This window comes from Larus michahellis, chromosome 1 (genome assembly GCF_964199755.1).
Source record: "Larus michahellis chromosome 1, bLarMic1.1, whole genome shotgun sequence".
Taxonomy (NCBI): domain Eukaryota; kingdom Metazoa; phylum Chordata; class Aves; order Charadriiformes; family Laridae; genus Larus; species Larus michahellis.
The window spans coordinates 67,050,596-67,077,338 of NC_133896.1; the positions used below are offsets into that span (position 1 = coordinate 67,050,596).

Consider the following 26,743-nt stretch of genomic DNA (forward strand, 5'->3'; position numbering starts at 1 on the left):
GCAAACAACAGTTTGGAATTTTTTTTAAATAAAACTAATTTAATTAAAAGTGGTAACATCCCATTGCAATGTACTCTTGTTGGCATTTCACATGGGACTAAGACAAACGTGTATTTGCATAAGGCTGCGTAGAAAGAAAATACTAAAAATAGGAGACTGAGGCAAATCATACCTGGAAAATTTGCTGTCCCTTCATAAACCAGAAATTCTGCCTTTGAAGAATTTACGTGAACATTGTCTTTTAAGTTAGATACAACACTATCACTAAAAAGAAACCACTGCATAAGAAGAAAGAGTGGCATTGCTTTTGTCTCTACATATATCAAAAGGACATTTCAGAAGTTCTGAAGTGAACTACATCACACTGAGAACACTTGGCTCTCTATACAATTGACTTTTCTCATGACAGTTAAAATATTTTTAAATTCTAACTCCAGTTACAATTTCTGAAATGAATCCAGACAAATTTCCAACACGATCCATTCATCTAGTCCTGAGTATATCCACACATCCAAAGTTGAACAGATGTACCTCCTTTATATTAGGGTTAAATGATTAGAAAGGTATGAAAATTTGAAAGAAGCTCTGGCATCAGGAAACTTCTAACAGGGCATGCAGTTTTCAAAGACTGATTTTTTTTTTTCGCTGTAGCCAAAACTGTTGAAGAGCTCTCCGTATAGACGCTTACTCATATTTATGATTCATAGTATCTCTGAATGGGGCATAGAGACAACATTCATCCTCTATGTTATTATAAATACAAATCCCTTGAGAGGTGTATCTTTTTCCTCAACACTAAAACCCACCTTTTGAAGCTCAACCACAGGACATTTGGAAATTTTGAATAAAAACATTACAAAACTTCCCAGTAGTCCAGAGCTGAGACATTCAAACAAAATCAAGAAGTACCTCTTCTGCAACAGCAGCCCCAGCAGGATATGCAGAGACAGCTCAAGATAAAAAAAAAATATTCTGAAATACATTGAATTAATAAAAGAAAAAGGTGCTCTGGATTAATTCCACACAGACAAGCCACACTGGATTACTTACCTTTATGTCGTAGCCATACGTCTCCCTGATATCTTCATCAGAGTCTGTCTCTTCATCATCATAATCCAAAGTCTGCCGTGGGGATGAGGATACACTCCCTATCACTCTGTTAAAGGCCGATTGCTGGAAACTAGTCAAGTGTCCCTAAAAGGAAAATGTAATAAGAGAATTAAACAACAACAATTCCAGTAAAGTCTATAAAAAAGCTGAGTTACTAACAAAGAACACAGCGGTTCTTTTGGCCTGAGGATAACTGCCTGGACAGTCATAGAAAAGCCTAGTTACAGCAAGATGTGAAGAAAGATAGGGAAATATCCAAGGAAAAGGTACTATTAGATTTTATTTCCATGTTTATGAATAATAGTGACGAGAAAGATCTATATACTGCTGCTCCGTGCTACCAAATTATAGTCTATGGTGGTACAAGCTTCTTCAGCACAGCTTCATCTGATTACTGGTCTCAATCTCAAGATGAAGGAGTCAGCCATAAAAGCACCAGTGATTGCTTATAGCCCTTGCCAAGATTTACTAACAAGACACTAAAGGCCTGAGAATCACAATCCATGAGAAATTATAAATATTGAGACCTTTGGTCCTGTCAAGATGGAAACAGCATTTGGAGACCAAAGTAACCACTGCTTTACACATCTTCAGGCCCTTAGACAGCTCTTATATCCGAACCAATGCTTCTTACAAGTACCTTCAGCAGTTGCTATTGACAATGAGTACAAAGCAACGCGTCGGTTCCTGGAGCAGCGTGTAACTGACTGAAGCCAGCCATAGCCTGAGGCTAAGGAGCACTGAATTAAATAATTTTGATACGTCTAATTCTCAGCTTTTAACTGCCCTCCCCTCTTCCCCAAGCTTCTCCAAGAAAGATATGGCATTTCAACACACTGAAGAAGGACAAGCATGGTAAGGAACAAGATAGCCACATCCCTACCTGCAGGTCTGGGTTAGCTGCTGCTTTCTGTAGCTCTGCACTGATTATTTTCTCCGTTTTCTCTCGTGCTGCCTGCTCCACCATGCGCTGGCTCAGGACAGAAAGCTTAGCCAAAGCAGAAGACAACTCATCAGTGGCCAAAGCCTGCCGTGCTCGGTCCTGCCAACTCATGGCACGTTCTGTCAAGCACTGCAATGCCTCCCCTTCTGGCAGCCGTACAGGCAGCTTCTGCAGGGACACCAGCAGAGACAGTATCGTCTCAAGCCGTGGCCTTCGAGAACGCATGCAAAGTGGACACAGAAACTTCACTTCTTTGGCCTGCCAACTAGAGCCCTTCTTCTGAGAACTTGTTTTGGGAAGGGGCACGCAGCCACTATGAAACCAGTCTTTGCACAGCTCACACTGTAGCATGAATCCACTAGCTGTTTTGCGGCAGATACAGAATTTGACTTCTTCGATCCGATCCACCATAGTCATCTTGGCCAGGTTGGCTGCCCTGAGAGCATGCATGGCTTCAATCTCCTTCTGTTCCCTCTCCTTGAATATAGCCACCTATCCAGCAAAGACAAAAAAAAGTTCATGACCTTCACAGCTAAGACATCACACTGTATTAGTAATGCAGGAAAAGAAAAAAAGAAGTTATCTTCCTAGTTAAACTAGCCCAAAATTTAGCAATCCTGATCTAATGAAAAGTTTAGCTAAAATACCTCCTCCTCAATCACTCATTACTCTCCTAAGTCCTTCTGACAGAGATTCTATGTAAACATTAGGTAACCATCTCCATAGCTACAAAGTTTCTGAAGTTCATAATTAAATCTGTCATAAGGCCACCAGAAGAACAGGTTTTGACTCCAGGAAAAAAGTCAGAATCAGTTCCATCTAATTTGTGTACCAAGACAATGCAGATGAGCATTGTTTCAATACTGACTTAGCACCAGGAGCCACTGAATGACCACGCGTCTTCCTGAAGCAGCTTGCATTTCCTCAGTGTCTCCATTCAAGTAACTATAACAAAGCATACTAAGGTAAAACAGACTGTGTACAAGCCACATTAATGAGTTTGCATATATTTTCTTTGTTGCCGGAGAAAGGGCAGCCAGATGACAGCAAATTCCTCTGATAAGCCGCATCAATATTCACCCAACAAAAAAAATCAAATACAACATCCCTTCCAGTCCAGTTTTTATGGCCAAGCATGTACAGACTGCCCTCAAAATCAACCTAATACATCTTGGTACTGCCTCATCCCACGTTATTTTGATCTGATTTCAATAAATGTTAATAATATTAGATGAACAGCTACAGATATTAACCCAAGAGCACTTAAGTCTTACACGTAGCCCAATACATATTAAATAGAAGCACTTACACTCTGAACTGTGCTTCTCTCTACTTTCACTGCAATTAAAGCTGAACTATATTCTTGCGTCAAACATCGTATTATGAGATATTCATCTCCGTGAGATTAATTCATCAGTTCTTCCATAAGGTTTCTTCTATACAGATCAGAGACAAACCTACGTAATAGGAGACACCATCTTTCATTGCTCCTTACCACAGCTGCAGCGTCCCTGGCCTCCTCCAACCCATCTTCCAGTTCACTTAGGGATTCCAGGTCAAGATCTTTCTCCTTTTCCTTCTCCATCAACTCCTTTGCCCTCTTCCGCCTATTCTTACTGCTCCCATAAACACCAATATCAGTCCGAGGGCTCAGAACCTGTAACCACCAAGAAAATTTACACTGTCAGAGCTAAGGATGCCAAGAACAGAAAAAAGTTCTAATCTATAATGTTGTTATGATTTCAGGAACATATATGAGAACTTGTAATAAAATCATTACAACAGTCACCAGAGAGCAAAAAATATTCAGTAATCTAACACCTTTGATATCTGTCAATTAATGCTAGGAAGAGGAGAAATAAACAGAAAACAATACAAGTATTTCATACATACGGAATTTGAATGTAATCAGCACCACAGTGAAGTGGCAGGTCAACTCAAAAAGCCACTGTTTTCGTAATTAAATTACAAAATCTGTTCAGATTAAGTTGCAGTACATATAGCTAACTGAAATACTGTACACAGTTAAGATACCAGTAGTATAAGATTCACTTCAAGCGCTTTCATCAATTGCAAGTCTTAAAGATCTGTCATGATTTCATATTTACATCAGCAACTTGGTGGCTGAAACAAAACTAAAAATATGCTATAAGTCTTTTAGTATCAAACATGTGAGCCTGCAAAGCATTTCTAAGGAAAAGAATTAAATTTTAAGTCATCTTGATTAGTTGGAAGGCATACTTAAACACAAAATCTAGCAAACTAAATTTAATATAGAAAATTTCAAATTAATACATTTAGGAAAACAGTCAAATGCAAAACCAGAATATAGTAAATAACTAGTTAGGCAGAAAAATACAGAAGAGAAAAATTTGGACCTACAGCGCATCATAATCCGAACAAAAATCAACATGATGTTGCAATAGGGGCAGGTCCCATTGGGAAACATTTAACAGCAGTATCCCCTTTGAGACACAAGATGTAATTATTGCACTTCACATGGCCCTAGGGAAGCCATAGTGAGAGGATTCTGTCTGGTTTTGGACATCACGCTAAAAGTGAAGACAAACCGCAGAGAATAGCAACAAGATAAGAGTATGAAAAATACAGCCTACAAGAAAGCGTTGAGAGAACTGGAATTGTTTTCCCTAGAGAAGGGAAGCCTGTCAAGTAGATATGATAAATCTTCACACACATGAATGATTTTTATTAAAACAAAGACAGTGACTACATCCATTGAAGTGAAACAAACAGTAGCTGACTTAATTTTTCTTACAGTTACACAGCGTATAAAGTATCTAATCTATTTTCTTAGAATCTAAGCAGTGGAACTAGTTGTAACATTCACCAATTAAAGACAGCTTCTATGTCCATTTCAGGCCTACATTTCTACAATTACAGACAGACATCCTTTTCTTTCCCTCCCAAAAAGGAGAGCTTTAATCTATTTCTTCAAAAGTAACAGTTGAGGGCATCTATACGTAAAACATGACTTGCCAGACTTTTTGCCTTTTTCATTCTTTTAATCTGAGAACAGCTGCAGTTTTTTATTATATTCTATTCTCAAATGGAGCTGTAATCTATTGTAATTGAACCAGCTGTTCCCTCCAGACCATGGAGGGCCATCAAGATCAGGTTCTGAAGGTTGACACAGAAGTGCCTGTTGCTCACCTGTAACAAACTGTAGCTCGAGTTCTTCTTCAGGAAGGTTCTTCCCGTGCGCTCTCTCCAGGCACGTGCTGCAGCTACCTGTGACTCCAGCTGTGGCAGGGCATCCAGACGCACGGGTATTGGGCGGCCTTTGGCAGACAAGCTCTCCAGTTGCTCCAGGTAGGCATAGTTGCTTCCATTCTGAGGTAAAAGAAATTTTTCTAAGCCAACGATTCCACCATTGTAACAGTGGCTAGCTTAATTTCAAGCCATACACTATTTTCTCACTGACTAAAAGAGAGTTCCACAGGAAAGGAAAGGAAGTTTCAATATTACTGATATTTTAAAAACTCTCTCAAGAGTTTTTATTTTAACAGCCATTCTGACATGGCCAGCTGTCTTACAGAGCAAGACAATATTTCATTTCTAGATGGTTGTCACGAATGCTGTCTGCTTAACAGCAAGCTACAGTATCTGAGAGTTGTACAGGGGCTGATGTGAAATCAATTGGGATTCTCACTTCAGTTCCCAACAAATATCTGATACAAGAACAGCAGCTGCAGTCCAGAGATCAACACCTAGGAATATCACAGAAGTCATGTCCCATATGGATCAAGTTACATGGGTAGAGCAATAAAAGGGGGGAACTACTGAACTAGCAATTTCACAATTTCACCTATTCCAGATAGAAAATTTCAGTCATCAGTACTATTAAATCTTACACCATTTTGGGAAGAACAAAAAAACCCACGCCATTTCTATAGCCAGCTCCAAAACTGAAGAACTGTAAGCAGAATATATTCCACTGCAGGTAAGTATTTCCAGTGACAGTATGCAGAACAGTTTCAACACCAAAGCCCTTTGAGAGTTACATTTTTATCACAATGAATCTGCCAGCTTTTAGATCCCCCCACAAAATGCATCAAAGGAAGGGAAACAGAAACTGGATAGCCAATAGGGAAGCAGCAGCACAAAAAGATAAAGAAATTCAAGCACACGAGCTACAGTAAGCACATTTAACAGCTATAGTAACGTTTCCCTTCAGGTCACCTTTGCGAGTAGAGGGGCTAGGAATAAAGATCATGTCTAAATAAGAAGACGCAAGCAGAAGATTCCAGTCCCTGCTGTAACCCCTACCTGAATGGCCTCCACTTTGGCTGTCCAGTCTCTAGCCCGCTGCAGGGCTTCTTTCAGTGCCAGCACATTGGGCAGGTAAGCAGGGATGTTCTTTGCTTCATTCACGATGCCCTCCAGAGCCATCATACTTTGGCGTGGTCTAGAGTAAGAAAAACCCAATTCCAGCCTTGTCTCAAAACGCCAGTCAACTAAAGACATAAGTTTGACAGGCTGGTGATGCAACTTCATCGCTACGCTGCGGTGTAGGATACCACGGCTCTATTCTTGGAGGGTGCTACTTGCTACCAAATAACAGGAGAGGTGAGAAAGCTGATGGACTTTGTACAATCAAATTCAAAAGGGCACAGCATCAGAACTCCTTAACACCGAGGAAGCTACCTTGTGTAGCATACTCAGTGTTTTTTGTTGAAGGGATGAATAGCAAAGACAGCGGCAACTCACAGCCTCCTGCCACTGTGCAACATGACAGGGAATCAACGCTTTTGCAACTCAACAACCTCAACTCCAACTCTTGAGCAATCAAACTGCTGGGAGGTACAAAAAAGAACTACAGCTTCACCACACTCCTGAACAGAGGCTAAGAGTCCCTGAAGTGTGTGATCTATAAGAACAGTTTGCAAAGGAACACTCACCTGGCCTGCAGGCAGACCTTGGCCTTCTCCTCCCACCTCTCCGAGACAGTAAGCAGCTCCTGCAGCTCAGCCATGGCTTTCTCTACAGCGTGGTGTGGTGCCAAGCCCACGCCCGAGTCAATCAGCTTCTTCATCACATCTAGGGTGACCCTCTGGGGATCCAAGAGGGTGGACCTCACCTCATCCAGCCACCGTGCCTGCTGCAGTTCTTGCTTCAATCTTGGCAGTTCAGGAAGTTCTACATAAAGGCCAGAGCCCATGTCTATCAACTCCTGCAGCTTGGAAGAGTCTGGGATCTCATCCATCATAGCTTCTTGAGCACGCTCGTGAAATTCTTCCACGTCATCAAGCAGATTCTGAAGTAACATATAGTACAAATCAATTAGGAAAAAACACACACAGAATAAAAAGGGAGAGCTGACCAAGGGATCAGTCAGCTGCGAATTTGTATGTGATCATCACATAATCAGTCAGAGCTTCTACACGGAATGCCGGCTAGTCTGTCACAAGCCATCAAGTCTGACACATTAAATAACAGACCGTCTAAACTCATTTGGCCTAATGTTCCATACACTATGCACGTTAGGTGGATGAAACTCTGCACTTAAAATAGTACAACTGCAACTAACTACAGCTGCCAACAAAACAGAATATTAAGCACTGCCTGGTCAACATTAATTTTAAAATAGTGGGGGGAAACAATCTGCAGACAGGATTGTTCCTTCAATCTAGTGTCAGGGGCATTACAGTAACGATGGTAATACACAACAGAGCACGACATGCTGAGGAAAGCCAGAGTTATATGAGGACATGAATACCAAAAGATCGTTAAAGTAACAGTGGTCAGGTTTTAAATTACTATTTCCTAAAGGAGTCCCTCTACTTAAACACACTTGGGTTTTATCTAAAAAAGGAAAGACATGAAAATGCAAAATCCTCTAATGAAAGGAGACAATTTCACAGAAATCCAACTGCACTGCTGCAGTTGTCCTCATCCTCATGTTTTGGCACTGCAATGAAAAAATGAATCAAAGAAAGCAAACAGACAGGAAAGAATCTCCGCAGGAGATTCACTCAAGGACATTCAATCAGTATACTCAATTGATTCACTCCTGAGTCTCTTACAAAGAGATGGGTATTTCCGATAGCAAGTCAATGGCACAAGGAGGAGCAAACCCTGCATTTCCTAACCCTTAGTTTACTGTCCTTTTTGTCTAATGCTGCTTTTCATGAGTGTCTGGAAACCAGCAGGCATTTACAAAAAAGAACAAGATCCACATTATAGGATTTTGATTTAGGGAACATATGCTGAATGCTTCATTGTGACAACAGTAAGTTATTACTGTTTAATAATTAATAATGCCTTTTGTGTTAGAAAATACTCATCATCCAACATGGCAATTATTTTGCAATTCATTACAATGGATAATTGCACCCAAAAGCCAAATGCCATGCTGAAAGTTAGTGAGTGCTTCGGCATAAGTGATCATCATCTGACTTCTTTCAGAAACTAAGAGACTATGGTTTGTAACCAGTAAAGTGATAATATTTATTTTATTGGTTAGTGATTATGTTGAAGCTTCAAGAACAATACACATGCACAGAGTACTTTAACAGAACCAGTTTCGTAAGGCTGGAGGGGAAGATGAGAGACACTATCTGGGTGAAAATGCTTAAGACAAAAACAGGAATTAATACTGTTGAGTTTACTGTATGCCTTCAGCTCTGTCATCTACTAATTATGTCTTAATTAGAAGCAGGTTTTAAATACACTAGAAACAGAACTCCTTTGAGAACAACCTTAATGGTCTAATAATAGATGATGATAAAATTTCATGAATAAATATTAGTAAATATTTCTGGTTTGTATTTGGAAAGAAATGTAGTAAAATCTTCCTATCCTACGAGGATGATAACGTGCTTTCCACTCTATTAGCTGCTGGGAAACACATTAAAGGACATCTTTGAAGGATAAAGATTAGAGTCAACAGGCCTGGAAAATCCGTATCCTGGAGTTCTATAGTTTTCTGAAGGTACCTGTTTTCAGCAACAGCATGCCAGTATCAAAGACAAGAATAAAGTCTAATATAAAGTCTCTCCATGATATCAACAATGATATCTTAAACACCAGTATCTATCATATGTTTGGTAATGTTTATAATTTTAGGACCTCAGTCTAGCACTATAGACCATTCTTCTTAAAACTGTATCAGCACAGAATATGTGGGTTAATAAACGGTTAACATGCATCTTAAGAACCATTTCTCAAGGTAGAAAATCTTTATTTATTAAGGGTGTTTCTTGAAGGAGTTTTCCAGAAGTTAGTTAGTAGGCGAAACACTATTTAGCATTTCATCATCAGTGACACAGAAACAAATTAAGATTACTGCTGAAAACACTTGCTATGATACGACTGCCAGAGTGATAAATGATAATAGCAGCCAGAGGAATCAGTATGATCTGGATTACTTATTAGTCTAGATTCATTCAAAGACAGGTGAAAAGATATATATGAAGGACAAGAAATGCAGGCCATGCATACAGATTAAGGGGGCTGCAACCAAGAAAGGAAGGCTGAGAAGTATTTACTGAACAGTTGCCAATGTGGTACTGCTTTCCCTCTCCCCTGAAGCAGCACACCAATATAACCTTCAGAAGTTTCTACCAAAACATATAAAGGGTACAATTTACCTGCAAATTCCACCATTACAGATAGCATTAAAGATGCTGGAATAAGAGTAACTGGTTCAGAAAGAGAAAATTGGGCCGCCTGGACAGTGACAGGTGGGGAGGACCCTTTATCTTGATTTAGCTACAGTGAGACCACCACATCTGACCACGTCCACTGCAACGGGTACCTTAAAAAGTGTATGCATAATCAAGTAAAGCGCCCTGTTCCATTGCCTAAACGCTGACTGCCATGTGCAATACCCCACTCTGTCTCAGATTGCCACAAAGAGAGCTAGGGTATTCTTCCAGAACAGTAATGGAGGCCAGCTGGAATACTTTAGAGCATCTCACAGGTCACTAGATATCCATGCTCAGGCTACCAAATTGAGCCCTACGTCATATTCAGCTGCTATGACTACACCAGCAGAAAAGTACAAATGCCATCGTTGCCCACTTTGAGACATGTTGCAAATGAGCAGGAAAACGAGCAGGAAATACGTGTTACCATTCCACTATGGACAGACAGCAACACATCATCAGCAAAACTTCAATGACAACAGCAAGATTACCCAGTAAAGCAGGTAGACACTGAGCTAGATGTATCCAGAGTATCTTACTTCCTTTCTTGAGGCCACAGATATAACTACAAAGCAACTACTTGCTTTACATTAGAAGCTAGAAATGAAACACCCCATTAAATCCATCTCTGCAGTGCAGCACTCATTCTTAGGGGGAAAAAAAAAAAAAAAGTCTTTCATCCTTTACATCAGGCAATATTATCTGTTTCCCCAAAAAAAAAACCACCCCAAACTAAGAACCCACAACCCACCCCCCCAAAAACCCCAAACCAGAAAAAGTAAAGAGGATAACACTAACAACGTATCCAAGGAGCAGATGCAAACTTACCTTTACTTGTCGGGCCTGGCTGATAACACAGGGCAGGCTAAACAACTGCTGTACAAATGCTTTGAGCTCCTCCATAGTTAGCTTGGTCCGTGTCCTTCCACTATCTTGGCTCTGTCTGCTGTATGAATGGACATAATTAAACAATATTACGTGAGAACGATGATGATTTACTCCCAGTGACTGAAAGCTATCAAGATTACTGAGAAGTTACAAAAAACACTCCACCGCTTGAACTCAAAAAAAAAAATCAAGCTCCACAAGAATTCCAAAATCTTGCAAACTAAATTTAATGTAACTCCTCTAAGCATCTTCAAGTGAATTTACCCTGCTTTTCAGAGGTAGGAATGTCTAGATGATTTTCAAATTGGGTTTGTTCCAAACAGGTAGAAGAACATAGCCCAAAAAGCTTGCTTCAGGCAGCTCAAGAAGTTGACTGCTATGACATGCACTGACAAGATGTCTCAGGTATGTAACAGCAATAAGCTCTGAAAAGAAGTCTTATTTCCTAGAGCACACTCGCTTGCAGCCAGAGAACTGCTGAAACCCTTGCAAGAGGAAATACTGCTACCAAGTAGGACATGTTCTGCAAAGATATTTCCATTAAGTATCACTTGCAGCAAGTCCCACTGAACGCAGTAAAAAACTTAAAAGTGACACACTGCACAAATTAAACACTTGGTATACACATCACTGACAGGCACAGCAACTTCACAAGCAGGACAGATTTTTAAATACTGAAGAGCTGTTCCTTGCTAATGAATCTACATTTTATTACTATAGAAACATTAAAAACAAAATCCAATCTTTCAACCTATGGACTTAAATATAATTGTAAGAATAAAATTCAGATTAATGATCAAATATAATTACACACTATCTAAAACTCAAAGGGGAAAAAAAGAATACTGCAGGCTTTGACTTGCTCTGACTGTTGTGCCTCCAATACTCCTACGTGAGAGTGAATGGGGTGCTGCGCTCCAAAAGACACCACTGCGGGAGGAGACACTCTTTGCAACATGGCATTGGCATTCCGCCCCTAGGCCAACCATGGACTGCCACAACATGAGATGCTGCGCGAAAAGACAAAACTACCCCCGCCTATGGAAAACTCCCAACCTTCCGCAGTGGGGAAAGAGCTTCACAGCTACGCATTACCTATTTTTCAGGTTTATATATGATCAGATGCATAAGGGATAAGATTTTCTTTTGCTACATTTGACCATGAGTTTGTTGCTGCTTTAATCCCTGCCGAATTGTTCTGTTTGAGCACTCAGTTTTAATAACCTGCTCCTTTGTGTAAATGTGATCCTTCTCAATGTATTAAATTTGAACATAAATGTTAAAGAAGCTGAGAGTGACCTCTGCGTTTAAATTTCTTACCACTGTTCACCAACGAGGTTTCAAAATATTTCTCAAACCTCCATTTTGTAACATATTGCTATTTAGCATACAATAGCCTTCAGATGTATAGACAATTCCTTTTTTTTTTTTCCACCATGGAACTCCTTTCAGCTTTAGATCAGACACACTTTTCAAAGTTGTCAAATCTTTCTACCCCTTGTGTTTCTTGGGATAGTGCTGGAAATCCACCAAACAATTAAGTGACAGCAAGTGTGCTGAGAGAAGGCTTACATGCGCCAACAGCAGGAAGAGGAGGAGGAAGCAGCAACACCAGGAACAGCTGGGACCTACCAAAATAACTAAACTTCACTAGGAACACAGCAATGTGACCCCTGTAGCATTGCTTCCCTCACCCACACCACAGTTCTAAGTGACCATACATCTATAGTAGTGGAATCCTAAAAGCAATAAAAACCAAACAGGAGAGCCTTCTTTCCCCTTCAAATACAGCAAAAACGCTTCTCTATTTTATAATAGCTTTCCAATTACATCAAGTATTATACTTGGATCTATGGTGTAACTCTAACATTTCAGTGTTCAAATTCAAGCAATTATGACATGCATTATGTTCTGTGTAGCAAAGTTGAGTATTATAATTAACAAGGTATTTACTCTTTACTCTCTCCCTTGAAAAGCCTTAAGTTATACACAAAAACAACACATGCAAAAAACCAACCAACTACAAAGCCAAATTTGAGGAAATGTAAGCTATAAAAGTTTACCATACAACTGCTGGCACAAGAATTACGGTCAACTGATCAAATTCTTTTCTATGGGACTTTTATTCAGTGCACGGAATACATAGCAGAGAAAGAAGAACATGCTGCTGAACGTTCATGACAGCAGGACAAGGGGACACATCCAGCAGATTGCTGAGGTAGGAGCAGGGGACAGAGTAACACTGAGGCAGCCACAGGCAAGGAGGCAACACAAAGAACTAAGGGAGTCTAAACTGCCAGAAGTCATTGAGGCAAGACACTACTTCTCAGCAACACCTCACTGCCTCCCATGGTCCTTCACAAGTAGAAGACGACTGCCTCAAACTATGGACTGTTTTTGCTCTCTCCACCACTCTGTTCCCCAAGATCCTTTTGTCCCAGTCAATGCTGGCAAGACACATTTCCTTTGCATCTTCCAGTAACTCCACCAGCATCACAATGCATTCTGCAACTTAAGAACAGCTGGCAAAATTAGAAATACTTTTGAGAAATGCTGTACCAGAAGATACAACTGCACTTGCCTCACCAACCACAACTGGTATTTCCTACTTTTCAAGCATTTTGCTTTGCAATCCAATGTTTTAACATATTTTCTTTCCATAGCTGTAAGTTATGGACTTAGCCACGCTACCCAAAATACGCACATTCATGTCAAGACTTAGCTTCATTACATTTTTTCCTCTAGTTGCCTTTCCTTACAACTCTGCTGCACATTCAGAGAAATACCTGATCAGCAACCAAACACACAACTTCTCCAAAGCATTTCATGTTTTAGTACATGAGTCAGCTGGAAACAGTATGTTTAACACATTCCGACCAGGTCCACTTTTTCATCCCTTTGTGTCACTGTATCCACCTCCCCTACCTCTCAATGAGTCACAGCACTAAGAGCAGGAAACACTGAGAGAAGTTAGTAGGCATCAAGAGACCTCAGGGTTCTTACATTTCCAGGTCCAATCAAGCAACAAACCAGACAGATGGAAACTGTTGAAAAAATGCCCGTCCTACCTGTGTTTTTGCTTTTTGCTCAGAAGCAGCTGTGCTACTGAAGCACAGGTCTCTGCTTCTTTCACAGCATCTCTGAGCCTCCGGAAAAGATCATTCTCTGGATATTTCCTGTCTTCAGCATCCTCCAACATTACTCGCAGCTCAATCACATCTGTAATAACAGTATATAAATAATTTGTATACAAAAAAAAAGAAGATATTTTAGACTGCTTCAAAGGCTTTCAACCAAGGTTCCAACAGGCTAATTCAATTTGAAACACACAATGATGAGTTGCATTACACTCTCAGATGAGCTAATTTCTTTTTTCCACTAAACAATACACAGTGTTTCTCTCATTAAATGAGAACACAGAACAAATGTAGGAGTTTCAGGACATCCTACTACGAACAATAGAAGTCTGACCTTTCTTGTGGTTGAGATTGGCAGACAGAGCCTCTGTAACTCTACTGACCCAAGTGTCATAAGACTGTGCTCTAACTTTCACTCCATATAGCAAAGAAGGAAGGTCTTCTAGTGGGTACCGGTACCTGGAAATACAGAAAGAAAATTCAGAAAGAGTATTAATGCCCATACAAAAGCCAGCATATTGCTTATATTGAGTTTTTCCAGCTACCACAGGGCCAGAAAGACAGAACATATATAATACCTGCTGCCTTGGAACGAAGAAACAAGCAAAGAGGATAAAAATACTCCATAAAGGAAGAGAGAAGTGTAGCCAAATGTTGTATTTGGTCACTGGTCTCCAGCAAACTACTGGATACGGAAGAAAAGTAGGGGAAAAAAAATCCTGTGTACCTTAGACACTTCTTCTGCATGGGACATGGACATAAATCAGACGGATGGTATAAGCACACCAGACGCTCAGGATTACAGGAACATGTAAGAGCTGACAAGAAGCACGTGGTTCTGCAAGCTGTGCACTGACGCTCATCATCTGGAACCAGTTCAAACACCTCTTCTTCAGACATCAAAACTCCCTAACAAAAAAAAAAAAAGATTGACACTTGCTAAAAACTCTAATCCAGGTGGGGGGAGGGGGATGCCAAACTCCTTTTGCAAGCAAACTAAGAGAGTTGCCTTATTACTCACCATCTGCACAACAGACTCCCTTAACCGTGTCTCTTCCTCTATCATTAGAGTCATCTCCTTGCAGACCATGGCAGCTAGCCCAACATCCAAGCACTCTGGATCCGCGGCCATTTTGAAGATCAGCTCTTCATGGGAGAAAACACAATGACGTCCCAGCCTTCGGTAATGACTCACACACTGACGTCCAATGGGAAGCTACAAAAAAAACCACCACCTATCATTTTGGGAAAAGACATTTCAAGACGATCTCTTAGCTCCCACCTTCCTTCCTTTGACAAAACCTGGCAAAAGAGAGTTGTATCTTATCGGGCACAGTCAATTATAACAGCCTTAAATCATGTCACAGGTGATGACAAAGAGGATATCCATGCTGGGGCAGGATCTGCCATAACCTTATGTGTCTGATTTTCAGACAGAAGTTTAAGAGCTGTCCTAAGCTCTTTTTACTTTCAGTGGAAAGAAAATGGCACCAAAAGGAAGTCATCTGGTCTATGCTAAGGTGACTGTATTGTCCTCTAGATACTACTATGCTTGAACTTAGACATTTAACACAAGATGCTTAGAGTTAGCCAAAATTAATACCATTCATTTTGTCCCTTTTAAAGCAAAAACCACAAAATGGTAGATGAATTTGATACACAGATTTTTGGTTACATTTTGCATAAGCAAAGGAAATTTCATGTGGCTAGTGTGAGTTTAGCAGTTTTTCACAGAGGCTATACGCAGATTACATCACGAGCACAGGTGAAAAGAAGAAAAGTGAGACACTTCCAATCCTGCAGACAGTTTCTCTGATGAATGAATAACCTTCTCTGATTAAGGTCTAGAATTCCTATTTGAACATAACAAAACAGAAGTTAGAGATAGATAAACCAGGGATGAGATCTCAATTTCCAACTGTAAACCCTGGATAGCGATAGGACACACTTTTGACAACTTACTGAAGAATCCACACAAGCTATGCTCTGGTGTGGCATGACTCTTAGAACAAGCACTGATATGATTAAAAGGTGCAATGATCTGGCACAAAAGGAGAACAAAAGACTGTTACATGCCTACCTCCAACATTCACATGACAACAGCTGCTCAAAACACTACATTAATCTGTATCAAATTCAGAAAGAGGCACCACAAATACTAGCTAAAGGTATTGCGAGATGTCACTTTTTGGTTAAATCTATACCTAAAAAGGAAGGCCACAGGCCAAAGTTTCAATTTGAAGCTGCTTAAAATTATGTGCTTATCGAAATTATTTTGTGCAATGGAAACTCACATCAGTCTTTAACTGTTGTATGTACCAGGAACTATAAACATAAAACATACTACGTAACATAAAAAACTACTCTTCAGGTAAGAAAGTTGCTAACGCTCTCCTTGCAAAGGTGACCTGGCAGAGACATAGCAAACATACACAAAAGAACACACCCAGTCAGCAGTGCAGAAGTTCACAGCTTCAGCAAAGTTATATCCCTGGTTAAATCCAGAGTGATAGGCACGAGGAAAGGTCACAACAAATTCGCCAGCACACTGATTGGTCCTGTACACCTAATACAAGAGGATAAAGGAAAAAAGAAAAGAAAAAAGATGAAATTTGCAATACAGCTTAAGACACAATTACAAGAAATTTGAACACCACTTTTTTTTTACCTATGGAACACCACAGGCAACAGCTGCCCCAGAATTGGTAAGGATTGGTTCTGTCTTCTTAAACTGAATCCTCAGCCTCAAGGCTTACTCAAAAAGGCTAAATATATAAGCCAACAGTTGAAAATGCTCTTTATGAATCCCATAAGGGATGTTTCTCTATCATCATTTCAACCATCACACCACAAAGTGCAAAAGCTTCTGGAAATAGTTTATGGTTTGCTTTGTTGGGATATTTGCCAGATAAGCAATTTATCCTAAGACAAAAGCAAAAGACAGTGACTGCTGCTTGAAGGTCTGCAGTCAGTTATGTTTGGTCAGAAAACCAGTTAATAAAGCTGAGATTTCTACAGAACACTTGATAGGTACTTCACTGTCAAAAGATATTAAAACCATTTCACAGACAAACTTGCTGCCATGGCAGGGTTTTTTAATTAAAAATGAAATTTAACACATAATGTACACTTGTTCTATAAGATATTTTATGTAAGAATCTTGGCTCATTTCTGATATAATTTGAACTTCATGGTGAGTCTAGAGAAGATTCTAGAAAATAGCTTTAAAAAAACCCACTCCATAACTAATGAATTGAATATGCAAATGTCCACCATAAAAATTCTTCAGACTTTTAGCAAACAATTGTTACGCAAATCTGGCACAGAATGAAAAAAAGAGAGCACATAGGAGTACTTCTGTAAAAAATGCTCATGTGCTACTCACTGGTACACCATGTTCCATCAGCACATTGGGGTTCATAATAGTGACCAGCTGATGCAGGAGATCAGGCTGGGATTCAAATAGCTCAGGAGCCAATTCCTTCATCACATCCTCTAGCTGCTCTGCTGCATGAGAGGGCACACCATACCACGTCTTCGGCTCTCCCCTAACAAAACACAACCACAGCAGTAAACACATTACTTAAAGAAAAGTAACAGTGCCACCCAACGACAAAGCACACCTTAAATCTAGCACCACTGTCCACACAAGCAAAGTAATTTGCACATAGACACAAAAAAGCCTTTAACCAACAACCGTCTTCTTCAGAACTTATCATTCTAAACTGAAAAATCAATTATACTACAACACAATTCTCCACATACCTGACAGATTTGCCATGACAAGCCTAACATGGAAGATAATTGTGATTTACCATGCACTAAAGGCATGAAATGGGCAGTCATTTTCCTTTAGGAAGAAGAAAGATTAACAAACAAAACCTTGGCCATCACAGCTACTCTTTAAGAGAAAAGAGATCATGGTACTCCTCCACTCACTTCTTTAGGCTTGGAGTAGTCCTATGTCTGAAACCAATGGAATAGTATACCAGCTAAGCAGAAGTGCAAAGAATAAAACACCAGGGAGTGAAACCAAATATAAGCAATCCTTCAAATATGCATAACCAGTTACCGAAAACCAGTGGTCCACTGGACTCTTAAGATAAAAAAAAATACCTAAAAATATGAATTAGTTAAGTATGAGGGAAGAATGAGATTAACAAGACCAAAACTAAACAGAAAGTTACCTGAGAACATATTATTCTAGTCCTTCCAGACCAGCCTTAACCAAAATAAATTGTAATGATCTAGAATCTATAGTGCTGGGGTTTATTTTTAAATTTTATTTTATTAAGGAGTACAAGCAGTATTCTGCTGAAATGTCTGAAGCTATTTACATAGCACTATTTAACTGTATTAATAATCTGTCACCAGCCATCCTGAAAGTTAAAAGAGGAATAGTGCAGCGTTTTGTGTGGTTCCTACAGGCTTCAGTGACACCTGCTGGCAGGACACAGCTAGTAAACCCTAGTAGAACTATCTGGGCTGTTGGAATTCACCAGCTAACACAAAACCTTCACATACTGATCTAGTTAATAGCATGCTGAGGACAGTAACTGAACTCTAAAAAAAATAAATTAATCCCCCTCTTGAGCCTGTGTGTCAGATCTTACTAGCAAACATGCTTCTCCAAAAGCGTGCAATCACGGTCTAAAATTTATCAACTCTTCCTTACCAGATGTACTACAAACTTCCTATTCTAAAGGGGTGCTTCCTGCAGATTCCCCTTCCTTCCCCCCTGCTGCATCCACCGTGACTGAGCATGATGAACTGAGAAAACTACAATGCAAGTAGCTAATCTGTCATGATTCTTCTTTTCAAACCCAAGAGCCGAACACCAGAACGCTTCCAGGATGCTTCTGAAAGTCAGAATTCCTCTTCAAATTTCTCTTCTCTTGAATTCCTGTGCATACATAGATCTGCTGCTGAACTGTCAGCTCTGATGCCTGTGTGAGCCAATAGGAGCAGCCTCCATTGCCAGCATAGGGGCATATCAACTTTAAGTCATAAAGCAGTGAACTGGTGAACTGTAACTCAGTTCAAAATCAAAAGTTTTCTTAAAAAAGATGTGAGCCTGTAAAGCATGATTTTACAGTGACATTTGGCAACACAGGATTTTGTCAACACAGGATTATTTAATGAGTTAATGAAAAATACTGAAGGTATTAAAACACTATCTGTATACTCTTTTAATGAGCTTCAGTTAAGAATATGGACTGATCATCACATTTACTTTTTTGGTTTAAAAATGACATCGGTGTGCACAAGCGTTTTCAAGTAGAACTACAAATTTACTAATGGCATACAAGGCAGTATAAGGTAGATGCACAAAGGAGTGTCCATACCAGTGCAGGTAGTTGATGGAATAGCTCCAGTGATCCTCAATATGCCAGCAAAAGGAGGAGAAGCACATCCCTACATACAGCCAAGGAACCTTCATGCCAGAGATATCTGCATTGATGTGAGCAAGGACTGACTGTTCTAGAATTGGCATGTTATTCAAGTTCCAACCAGAAAGCGCATAATCCTGCCAAAAAAAAGAGAAAATTCTGTACAAATCAGAAAATAAGGACACCAACTCCAGAAAAGGAAAGTACAAAGGAAGAGGTCAGCCTATTCATTTCTGCAATAGACAGTGGGTAACATTCTGCAACAATGAAGCATCAAAACTAGGAAATAATTCCTTAAATACCTTAGTCAGCAATTAATCAGACTAAGATTCAAGGCAAGTCCTAGTATTTCAACATACATAGCCTATCTTAGTCAGATTAAGGCTTATGCACTTAGACTTTGACTTTTTTTTACCTCAAAGTTTATAGGTTTCATGCTTTCCTGGTAGAACAAAATACCAGCAACACTAGTAGAGGAACAAAAGATAGAAGTCTTCAATAAAATAGGATAACTTTAGAAAGTTTTCTGGAGAAGAAATTCCTACACACTCATTTTGAGAAGACAGCACCACCAGTTAACCAATCCCACCTTTAATTTCAAATATACACAGTTTGTATGAAAAATGAGAATTCAAACAGACTGCCTTAAAAGCTCACTACTGTGCTTTAATACTAGTCTACTTTCCACCTTAAAAAAAACCTGTAGCACAGATTCAGTCATTCAAGGCATATCCCATAGTTGCTGAAAGGACTGGTCGCACCCTCAGCTCAGCTGTTCCTACTGTTTCCTTTGCTCTAGTGCTGTAAGACAATGAAGTGAGCCAGATGACTTAAGTGATCTGGCTAGAAAATGTTTTTTTAAACTTACTACTTTCATACAAATAGATCAACAAGCAGTTCTGACTCACTAAGCAGCTACACAATTACTGCAGCAACAAAGGCACAGGTAGAAAGGTGCAGGTACAGGTGGTAGACAATAGTGAGCAGAATTACCTCTTCCAGTGAGCAGTATAAATTGATTTGCAGCTATGTAATCACAAAACCACACCTTTACTCTCATTTTGTCTGTATTCAGACATATAAGCATCCAGAAAATTGATATGCTACAGTAAGGTCTGAGTCAAAACAGGTAACATACTTACCAGATGTTTTTTATAAAGTTTTCTGTAATAGAATGCTGTATCTACATCTTTTCATTCTCACAGTCAGAGAAACAAGCTAAATCAAATTAGTTTGGTTTACCTATTATGAACCTCCTAAGGAGGTCAGAATCACGTTTCTGTAGCTAACTCAATAACCAAAAGGTTTGGAACGAGAAAAAAAATCTTATTGGTCTCCTCATACTTAGACATACTGTAACAATTTGCACATCTTTGCCTGCTAAGATTAAGTGATAAAAAACAGGTGTGACTTAAATCATGAAAAGCAGCTTAGCTATCAGCAACCAGATCTGTAAAAGAACCTAAAATATCAGATTAATGCCCTGCTCAAAAGTAATGTTAAATGCATGCAAAAGCCTTAAGCAATTTCTTCATGAAAAAACCCACACTGATTTCTGACCTAAATTCTTAATGTGAAATCTTATGCAGAGCAAAGAATGTGGTCAGTTTGCGTATCCTGTTCCTCACCTCCTCCTCTGGCATCAGCTTTCGTCGGCCATCCTTCACTGGGAAGCCACTTCCAAAGTCCTTGGATGATATATCAGCCCCATATTCCACAATGACATCTTCTTCTATGCTACTCACCAGTCGCCAAAATTCTTTTTCTACAAGCTCAGTGGGAACCATCTGAAAGCAGATAAGAATTACGTGCAGATAAGACCCATCATAAAAGTTATCCTTCAAACAGTAAATCATTACTAATCCCCCATGAATTTTCAAACACCGAGGCCACTCCCTCTCTCTCCTCCATCTCTTCAAAGGCATACAGTTTGGTCTGTATTCCTTAGTAGTGCCTGCAATGTAACAGAAATAGGATGCCACATCATAAAGGACGGAACAAAAAAAGAGATGGGGTTACCACAAGTACAGCTAAAAAGACGGGGAGGAGACAGCCAGCAAAAGCCAAGCAACAAACAGAATGAATAGCATGCAAATTCCAAATTATTTCAGAGGATAATGACCACAACATCTGAGTAACAGTAAAGAAATTCAGATAAAGAATTGTGTTCAAGAGTGTAGTCTTCATATAGGTTGTCACAACTCTTACTTATATGCATTTATTTGTGAAGCTTATTTGTAAAATAAGCTTTGTTCAGTGTCCCAAAGTTGTATAATAAATTGGAGTCCTTAAAAGGTAGAAGCTTTAGCAAGAATGTCCAAAGAACGCTGAGAGAAGGAGCTTGGGGCTGCATGCGGTCTACAGGAGCAGTCTACAGTACAGTGGAATCGTGGAAGTGTGCCAAAGCAGAAATGCTAGTTTTAAAAATGCTGCCGAGATGCAGAACAAAAAAGCCCCTGATTATCAGACTCACTCACTCTATGGACATGTCTACAAGCAAAGACTACAACAGGGAGGAAAATAAGGATTTATCCCCTGAACAAGCTGACAAAAGCCATAGGAACGGCAGGAGAAAGATCCCTCTTGCCAAACAAGAACAAGATACTTGGTTCAATTAATCAAAAAGGGGAACAACTGTACTAGAGTACAGCCAATCACATATACCCTAACAAGTAATAAAGCTATCTGTCCATCACATAAAAAGGGTGAAATGAAGTTAAAATGAGACCAGATGCCAGAAAGCTAAATCATTTGTTTACATGTTTGAAGCTTATGGTGCCTCTTTAAACAAAGCTAAGATGCCTCAGCAAAAATCCAGGATCAGCTGAAACCTCTTCTCTTTTTCCCCTACAAGGAATCACAACAAAAGTTGAAACTCACATGGACCGGCATGTTGAAATAATCAGACTTGAAGTTGTCAGCCATTTCACCAAAGCTCTGGAGAGTATATTCCCTGACAGCTTGTTCAAATCCAAAGGCCTCACGGGGTTTGTTGCATTCCTAGGAGACAGAACATAAAAATATTGTTCCCTGCAGCAGATTATGACATAGTTAAGTTTTTAGCAAAAACACCCTAGTGTCCACCTAAGTCCTAACCAAACACAGTAAGCTATCAGTTTTGAGTGCTCTTCTCAGCTAAGGAAGTCCTACCATAGCGGAAACAGAACAGAATTAATTGTACAGAAGCTAATCTAACACGGTAAACCCCAATGCTACACACTTCTGCTTTCCCATCCAAAACTAAGTTTCATCATCTACTGCTGCCAGCCAAAGAGTAAGACAGCACACAAGATGCTTAGACAACCATGAGACATTTCTTAGACACACTGGATTCAAGCACCTGCATCATCCCACGAGTGCAAAAAATACCAGTTCACATTTCAGCTACTCTCCCCACCCATTTCTACAGCATCTTTTTAAGCCCCTTTGTATCTATCCAACACAATGTTTATATATACACAAGACATATTTGAACATAAACATGACATAGAAGTATCTGATAGTCAGCTCCTCAATCATAAAGAAACAGGACTGGAAAGGAATTCAAGATCAATAGTTTCTTTTTCTTCAAGAGGAACTATCCTTAGACTATGTCCAACATTTATCAAAGTAATTCTTAAAAGGAGCATGCAACAGAGAATCTACAACATCTGTAAACACTGTCAAACAATGCTGACCTGAATACATACGAAAAGCCCTTACCCTATTCTTCCTGCCTTCTGTTCCACCACTCTGCTATTAACATTACATTAAGCATCTATGCACAATTAACACTTAAAGTAAAAATGGAGGCAAAAACCACTACTAAGCATTTCAAATATCTTTCTGCTATTATTTGTTTACTCTCTATTACATAATAGAGTGATGTTTTTTCCCTTTCTTCCTCTTACTTTCAATGTATTTCCAGAATTTTTCAAGTACTTTCTGTATCATTTGCTAGTAACAACCTATTTGGTACCTTAACTTTCCTGATTTTGTCCCTGCACACGCTTATTTTTTCTTGGGGACAACATATCCCTGTCCCTGTAGTAGTAGTACTGAAATTTCTTGTGAGTTTCCATATTCTTAAGCCACTGCAATCACTATATTTACTACTATATTCTCTAAATTACCTTCACATTGGATTGCTGTAGTTTGCTAATATTCCTTTATTGCTCTCTCTTAAGGGAACAATAAACAAGCAACTTAATCCACACTGCGAGCGGTGGCCCCAAGGGTTAGTTGCATCTTTTTCCTTGCCTGTAACTATGAATTTCCACCTCTTTCACAACAGCATTTGCCCGAGTTCATCTGACCACCTAATCTCCCTTGGTGAAGGGTTAGAGAGCAGCGAGCTGATCCACCTCATTATGGGGCTGCACAACTATTCATACACCACCATAAAGAAAACAGCAGAAACCCACAGCCAGGAAGGGTGTGAGGGATGTGGGGGAAATAAGCATATACACATGAGCGTGTGACTGCCCCTTTTGGAAAAAACATGGTCTAAAAAGTTAAAGCCAGTCACAAAATTAAAGATTTAGAAACGGTAAACTTTCTTCCTCTGAATCCTACATCGACCCATTTCCCAAGCTTAGAAAATTTTTTTCTTAAGACAAATACCAAGACAATCAAATGATGTTTGCTGCCTTTAGGCTGTTGGAACTTGGTAGCTCTTTTTTTTTTTTTTTGAACAATGAAATTCAACTAGCTTCCACTTTCAGAGCCTCAACAGTTCCTTTTTTAGTCTAAACAAAACCTAAAATAGCTAAAAATTGTTATGTCTCATTGTTATGCTGAACCACCTATCACAACCCTACTTCTCACCTTAATTTTCCACTACCAGCTTATCAAATTGAGTTTCACCTCTTAGCACACTAAGGCCAAAGTTTTAGCTGTCACATGGCTGTATAATAAACAAAGGTTATGCCCAGGAACCCCAAACTCTAGAAGGAACATTTCTCTCTCCTTATGGCTCATCAGCCAAGAACAGCTGGAGATTCATAGCTCATCTTGACAATATTCCAAACAAAACTATGGCTCCTACCTGGACAGAACAGCACTGAGCTAAACTGCTCTTCTGATCTTTCCAGGAACACAAGCATACATACAAAGCTTGAACCGTACCTCAGCAACACACTTCGGACACCTCCAGTCACCCTTGGGTACATCAGGTAAAGGAGGAATCAAGCAAAAAGTGTGATAGCTGTCATCACATCCATCACACAGTAGCAGTTTGTCCTCATTATTTCCTCTGCCACAGAATAAGCAAACATACAGATCAACCTGTGGGGAAAAAAAAAAAGAAAAAAGTTACAAAAAGTTTCCTCATCCAGAACCTGCCTTCCTGAAACTAAGGAACAAAGTATATAATCCTGAAGTCCGATATATGAACATCAACCTGGTCTTCTCTGTTTTTTGAGAAGCACTGATAATGAATGATTATGCTTCAATTTCCCAGCACCGTAATACGTGCGGGGAAGGGGCCTTTGGGGGCTGCAAAATAACTATCCAGTTCCAGTGAATAATTGTTTTCTATATATTTCTCATTTACACTATTCTAAGGCAAAAGAATACATTACAGTTTTTAGAACTTTATACTCTCCCTCTCTTTGGGCCTCTATGACGGAAAACAATTCAAACTAAATCCCTACAAAGCACACATGGCTGAGGAATCTCACCAAAAACGATTTCAGAAACATACATGCCATCACTTGCAACAGTACAGTTATCTTTGCAATGAAAATAATAAAAAAAAAAGAGATAACAAAACCAACAAATCTAACAGATTTCAATCTAAAAATCCAAGGGGAAGGGAAGGAAACAGCATGTAGAGGTACCAACTTCTTTCTCATTTTCTCCAAAATAAAGGATAAAAACTCCAAATGATGAGAGAAGCATTAATCCCAATACAATAGCAAACAATTTCTGCAGATGTTTCTCCAAGATAATCTCTCAATAAGAACAACACTCCCTGGGAGATATTCTCAGGGACCAAAGAGAAAAACTGTATCAACAGCTTGCAAATTTTCTTTGCTGTTGCTTCCTGCATTGTCCAAAGGACTTTTAATTTAATATAAATATTTAATGTAGTATTGAAAACCTGTAAGATAATCTAAATGAAGAAACTGTGTATTACTTTATCACAGCTAAAAATTACCTTATGTATAAATTTTTAGTAACATGAACTTCATGAATAACACTTGCTCCAAATTCTGTTTTTACTCCCATCAGTCACTGGGCAACTCAGGCTGCGCACAGTTAGTTCCTTCACACAGCTCGAAACAACACCAGAAGCATTGCAGTTGGTTTTTTGGGGTCTGTTACTTTCATCAAGATGTCACAAAAACATGTGCTTTTCAGCTGATTAGGTTCATATCACTGTGTTAAATACTTGATGTCAACCCCATTTTAGTTATACCAGCCTAGTTAAGTATGCAACTTCCTAACTATGCAATAATATATTTGAAAAGATCACTTAGGTTTCTTAAGATACAATTCTTAAAAAACATGCAGTTCTATTAAGAAACATATAATTTTCCTGTTTAAAAAAAATCCATGCACTCACCCTTATGGAATATCATGTCTGTCTGAAACACCAAACTAGTTGTTTTTATTGCAAGTATATAAAAGGGTGGGAAGGTACCTTAGCAGACATTTCTAGGTTCTTTTCCCAAAACTAAAAATGCATTAAAATGGCGATCATAAGAGGAAGCTATTCTACAATATTCACTAGTTACCTATCACTGATAATACCTTCTCCTCTTCAAATTTGTATTAACACATGCAATCTTTTTTATGTTAGCCCAAGCGATGATTTGAAAGACTGCATTGAAAGAGATATTCACAACAAGCAGATCTGTGATTACACAATAACCACAAACAAGCCTCCTAGGCCATGTAACAAAACAGAGAAAGACTATGATGATATAAAACTATTTGTATCAAGGGGGGAAGGGGATAAAAAGGAAAACGTGTATTTTATTTCACAGTTAGCATTTCACAACGTTTCACTAAAAAGGTAAGTGAATGAGGGAGACGTATAAAAAAACTGCACCACAGTATTTTTCAGACAAAAGCTGTATCAGGCTAAGGTATCACCTGCGCACTTCAAAGACTGCTTTCCTTGAAGATCTCCCATCCAAGCATTAAAAAAAAAAAGTGTGGAACCAAACAGTACTAAGTCACAGAATTTCACAAGATTACAGTTACAGCAATACAATTTCAAAGTAACAGTTCTGCTGCTATGGTATTTTCATTTTTCTCTTATAAATAAAAGAGTAAACATTCTATAAAGAAACAAAGACTAGATAAAATATTTTTAAACGAAAGCATACGTAAACTAAACAGTCACAACACTTACACAGCCTAGGAACACCATATACTCAGAACTAGTAGTACAATAAAAAAAATCAAGTCGCACAAATTCTAACTTAGCTGCAATGGCACAATGATCTGGTTTTTAAATATCCAACTTCTCTCACTTTTTTTTCCCCCAGAAGACATTTCCACATATAAAAATATCATTACTAGAGACTTTTAGAGACTTTCGGATGCCTTGGCCTTCTATGGTTGAAATTTAAAATAAGCTCTTGTAAGTGTTCTCAGGCAAGAAAAAAGAACAGCTCA

General features: G+C 39.1%; 1 protein-coding gene across 4 annotated transcripts in view; it reads right to left on the reverse strand.

Moving 5' to 3' along the window:
• KDM5A (lysine demethylase 5A) overlaps positions 1-26,743 on the reverse strand; it is a 51,180-nt gene that overhangs the window by 10,513 nt on the left and 13,924 nt on the right. For 3 of the 4 annotated variants that reach the window (XR_012586611.1, XM_074583748.1, XM_074583772.1), the window contains exons 8-24: positions 24,242-24,400; positions 22,016-22,135; positions 20,764-20,922; positions 19,091-19,272; positions 17,131-17,293; positions 16,192-16,311; positions 14,767-14,961; positions 14,473-14,654; positions 14,080-14,204; positions 13,677-13,827; positions 10,549-10,666; positions 6,973-7,328; positions 6,341-6,479; positions 5,225-5,404; positions 3,549-3,710; positions 1,994-2,545; positions 1,051-1,194 (exon numbers count right to left, since the gene is read on the reverse strand). Coding sequence is in view for 3 of the 4 variants with exons in the window: in XM_074583748.1 (XP_074439849.1) it covers positions 1,051-1,194; positions 1,994-2,545; positions 3,549-3,710; positions 5,225-5,404; positions 6,341-6,479; positions 6,973-7,328; positions 10,549-10,666; positions 13,677-13,827; positions 14,080-14,204; positions 14,473-14,654; positions 14,767-14,961; positions 16,192-16,311; positions 17,131-17,293; positions 19,091-19,272; positions 20,764-20,922; positions 22,016-22,135; positions 24,242-24,400 (3,207 nt within the window). In the remaining variant the exon portion in view is untranslated. The remainder of the gene's footprint in view (positions 1-1,050; positions 1,195-1,993; positions 2,546-3,548; positions 3,711-5,224; positions 5,405-6,340; positions 6,480-6,972; positions 7,329-10,548; positions 10,667-13,676; positions 13,828-14,079; positions 14,205-14,472; positions 14,655-14,766; positions 14,962-16,191; positions 16,312-17,130; positions 17,294-19,090; positions 19,273-20,763; positions 20,923-22,015; positions 22,136-24,241; positions 24,401-26,743) is intronic. The other variant, XM_074583757.1, reaches the window with a different exon arrangement.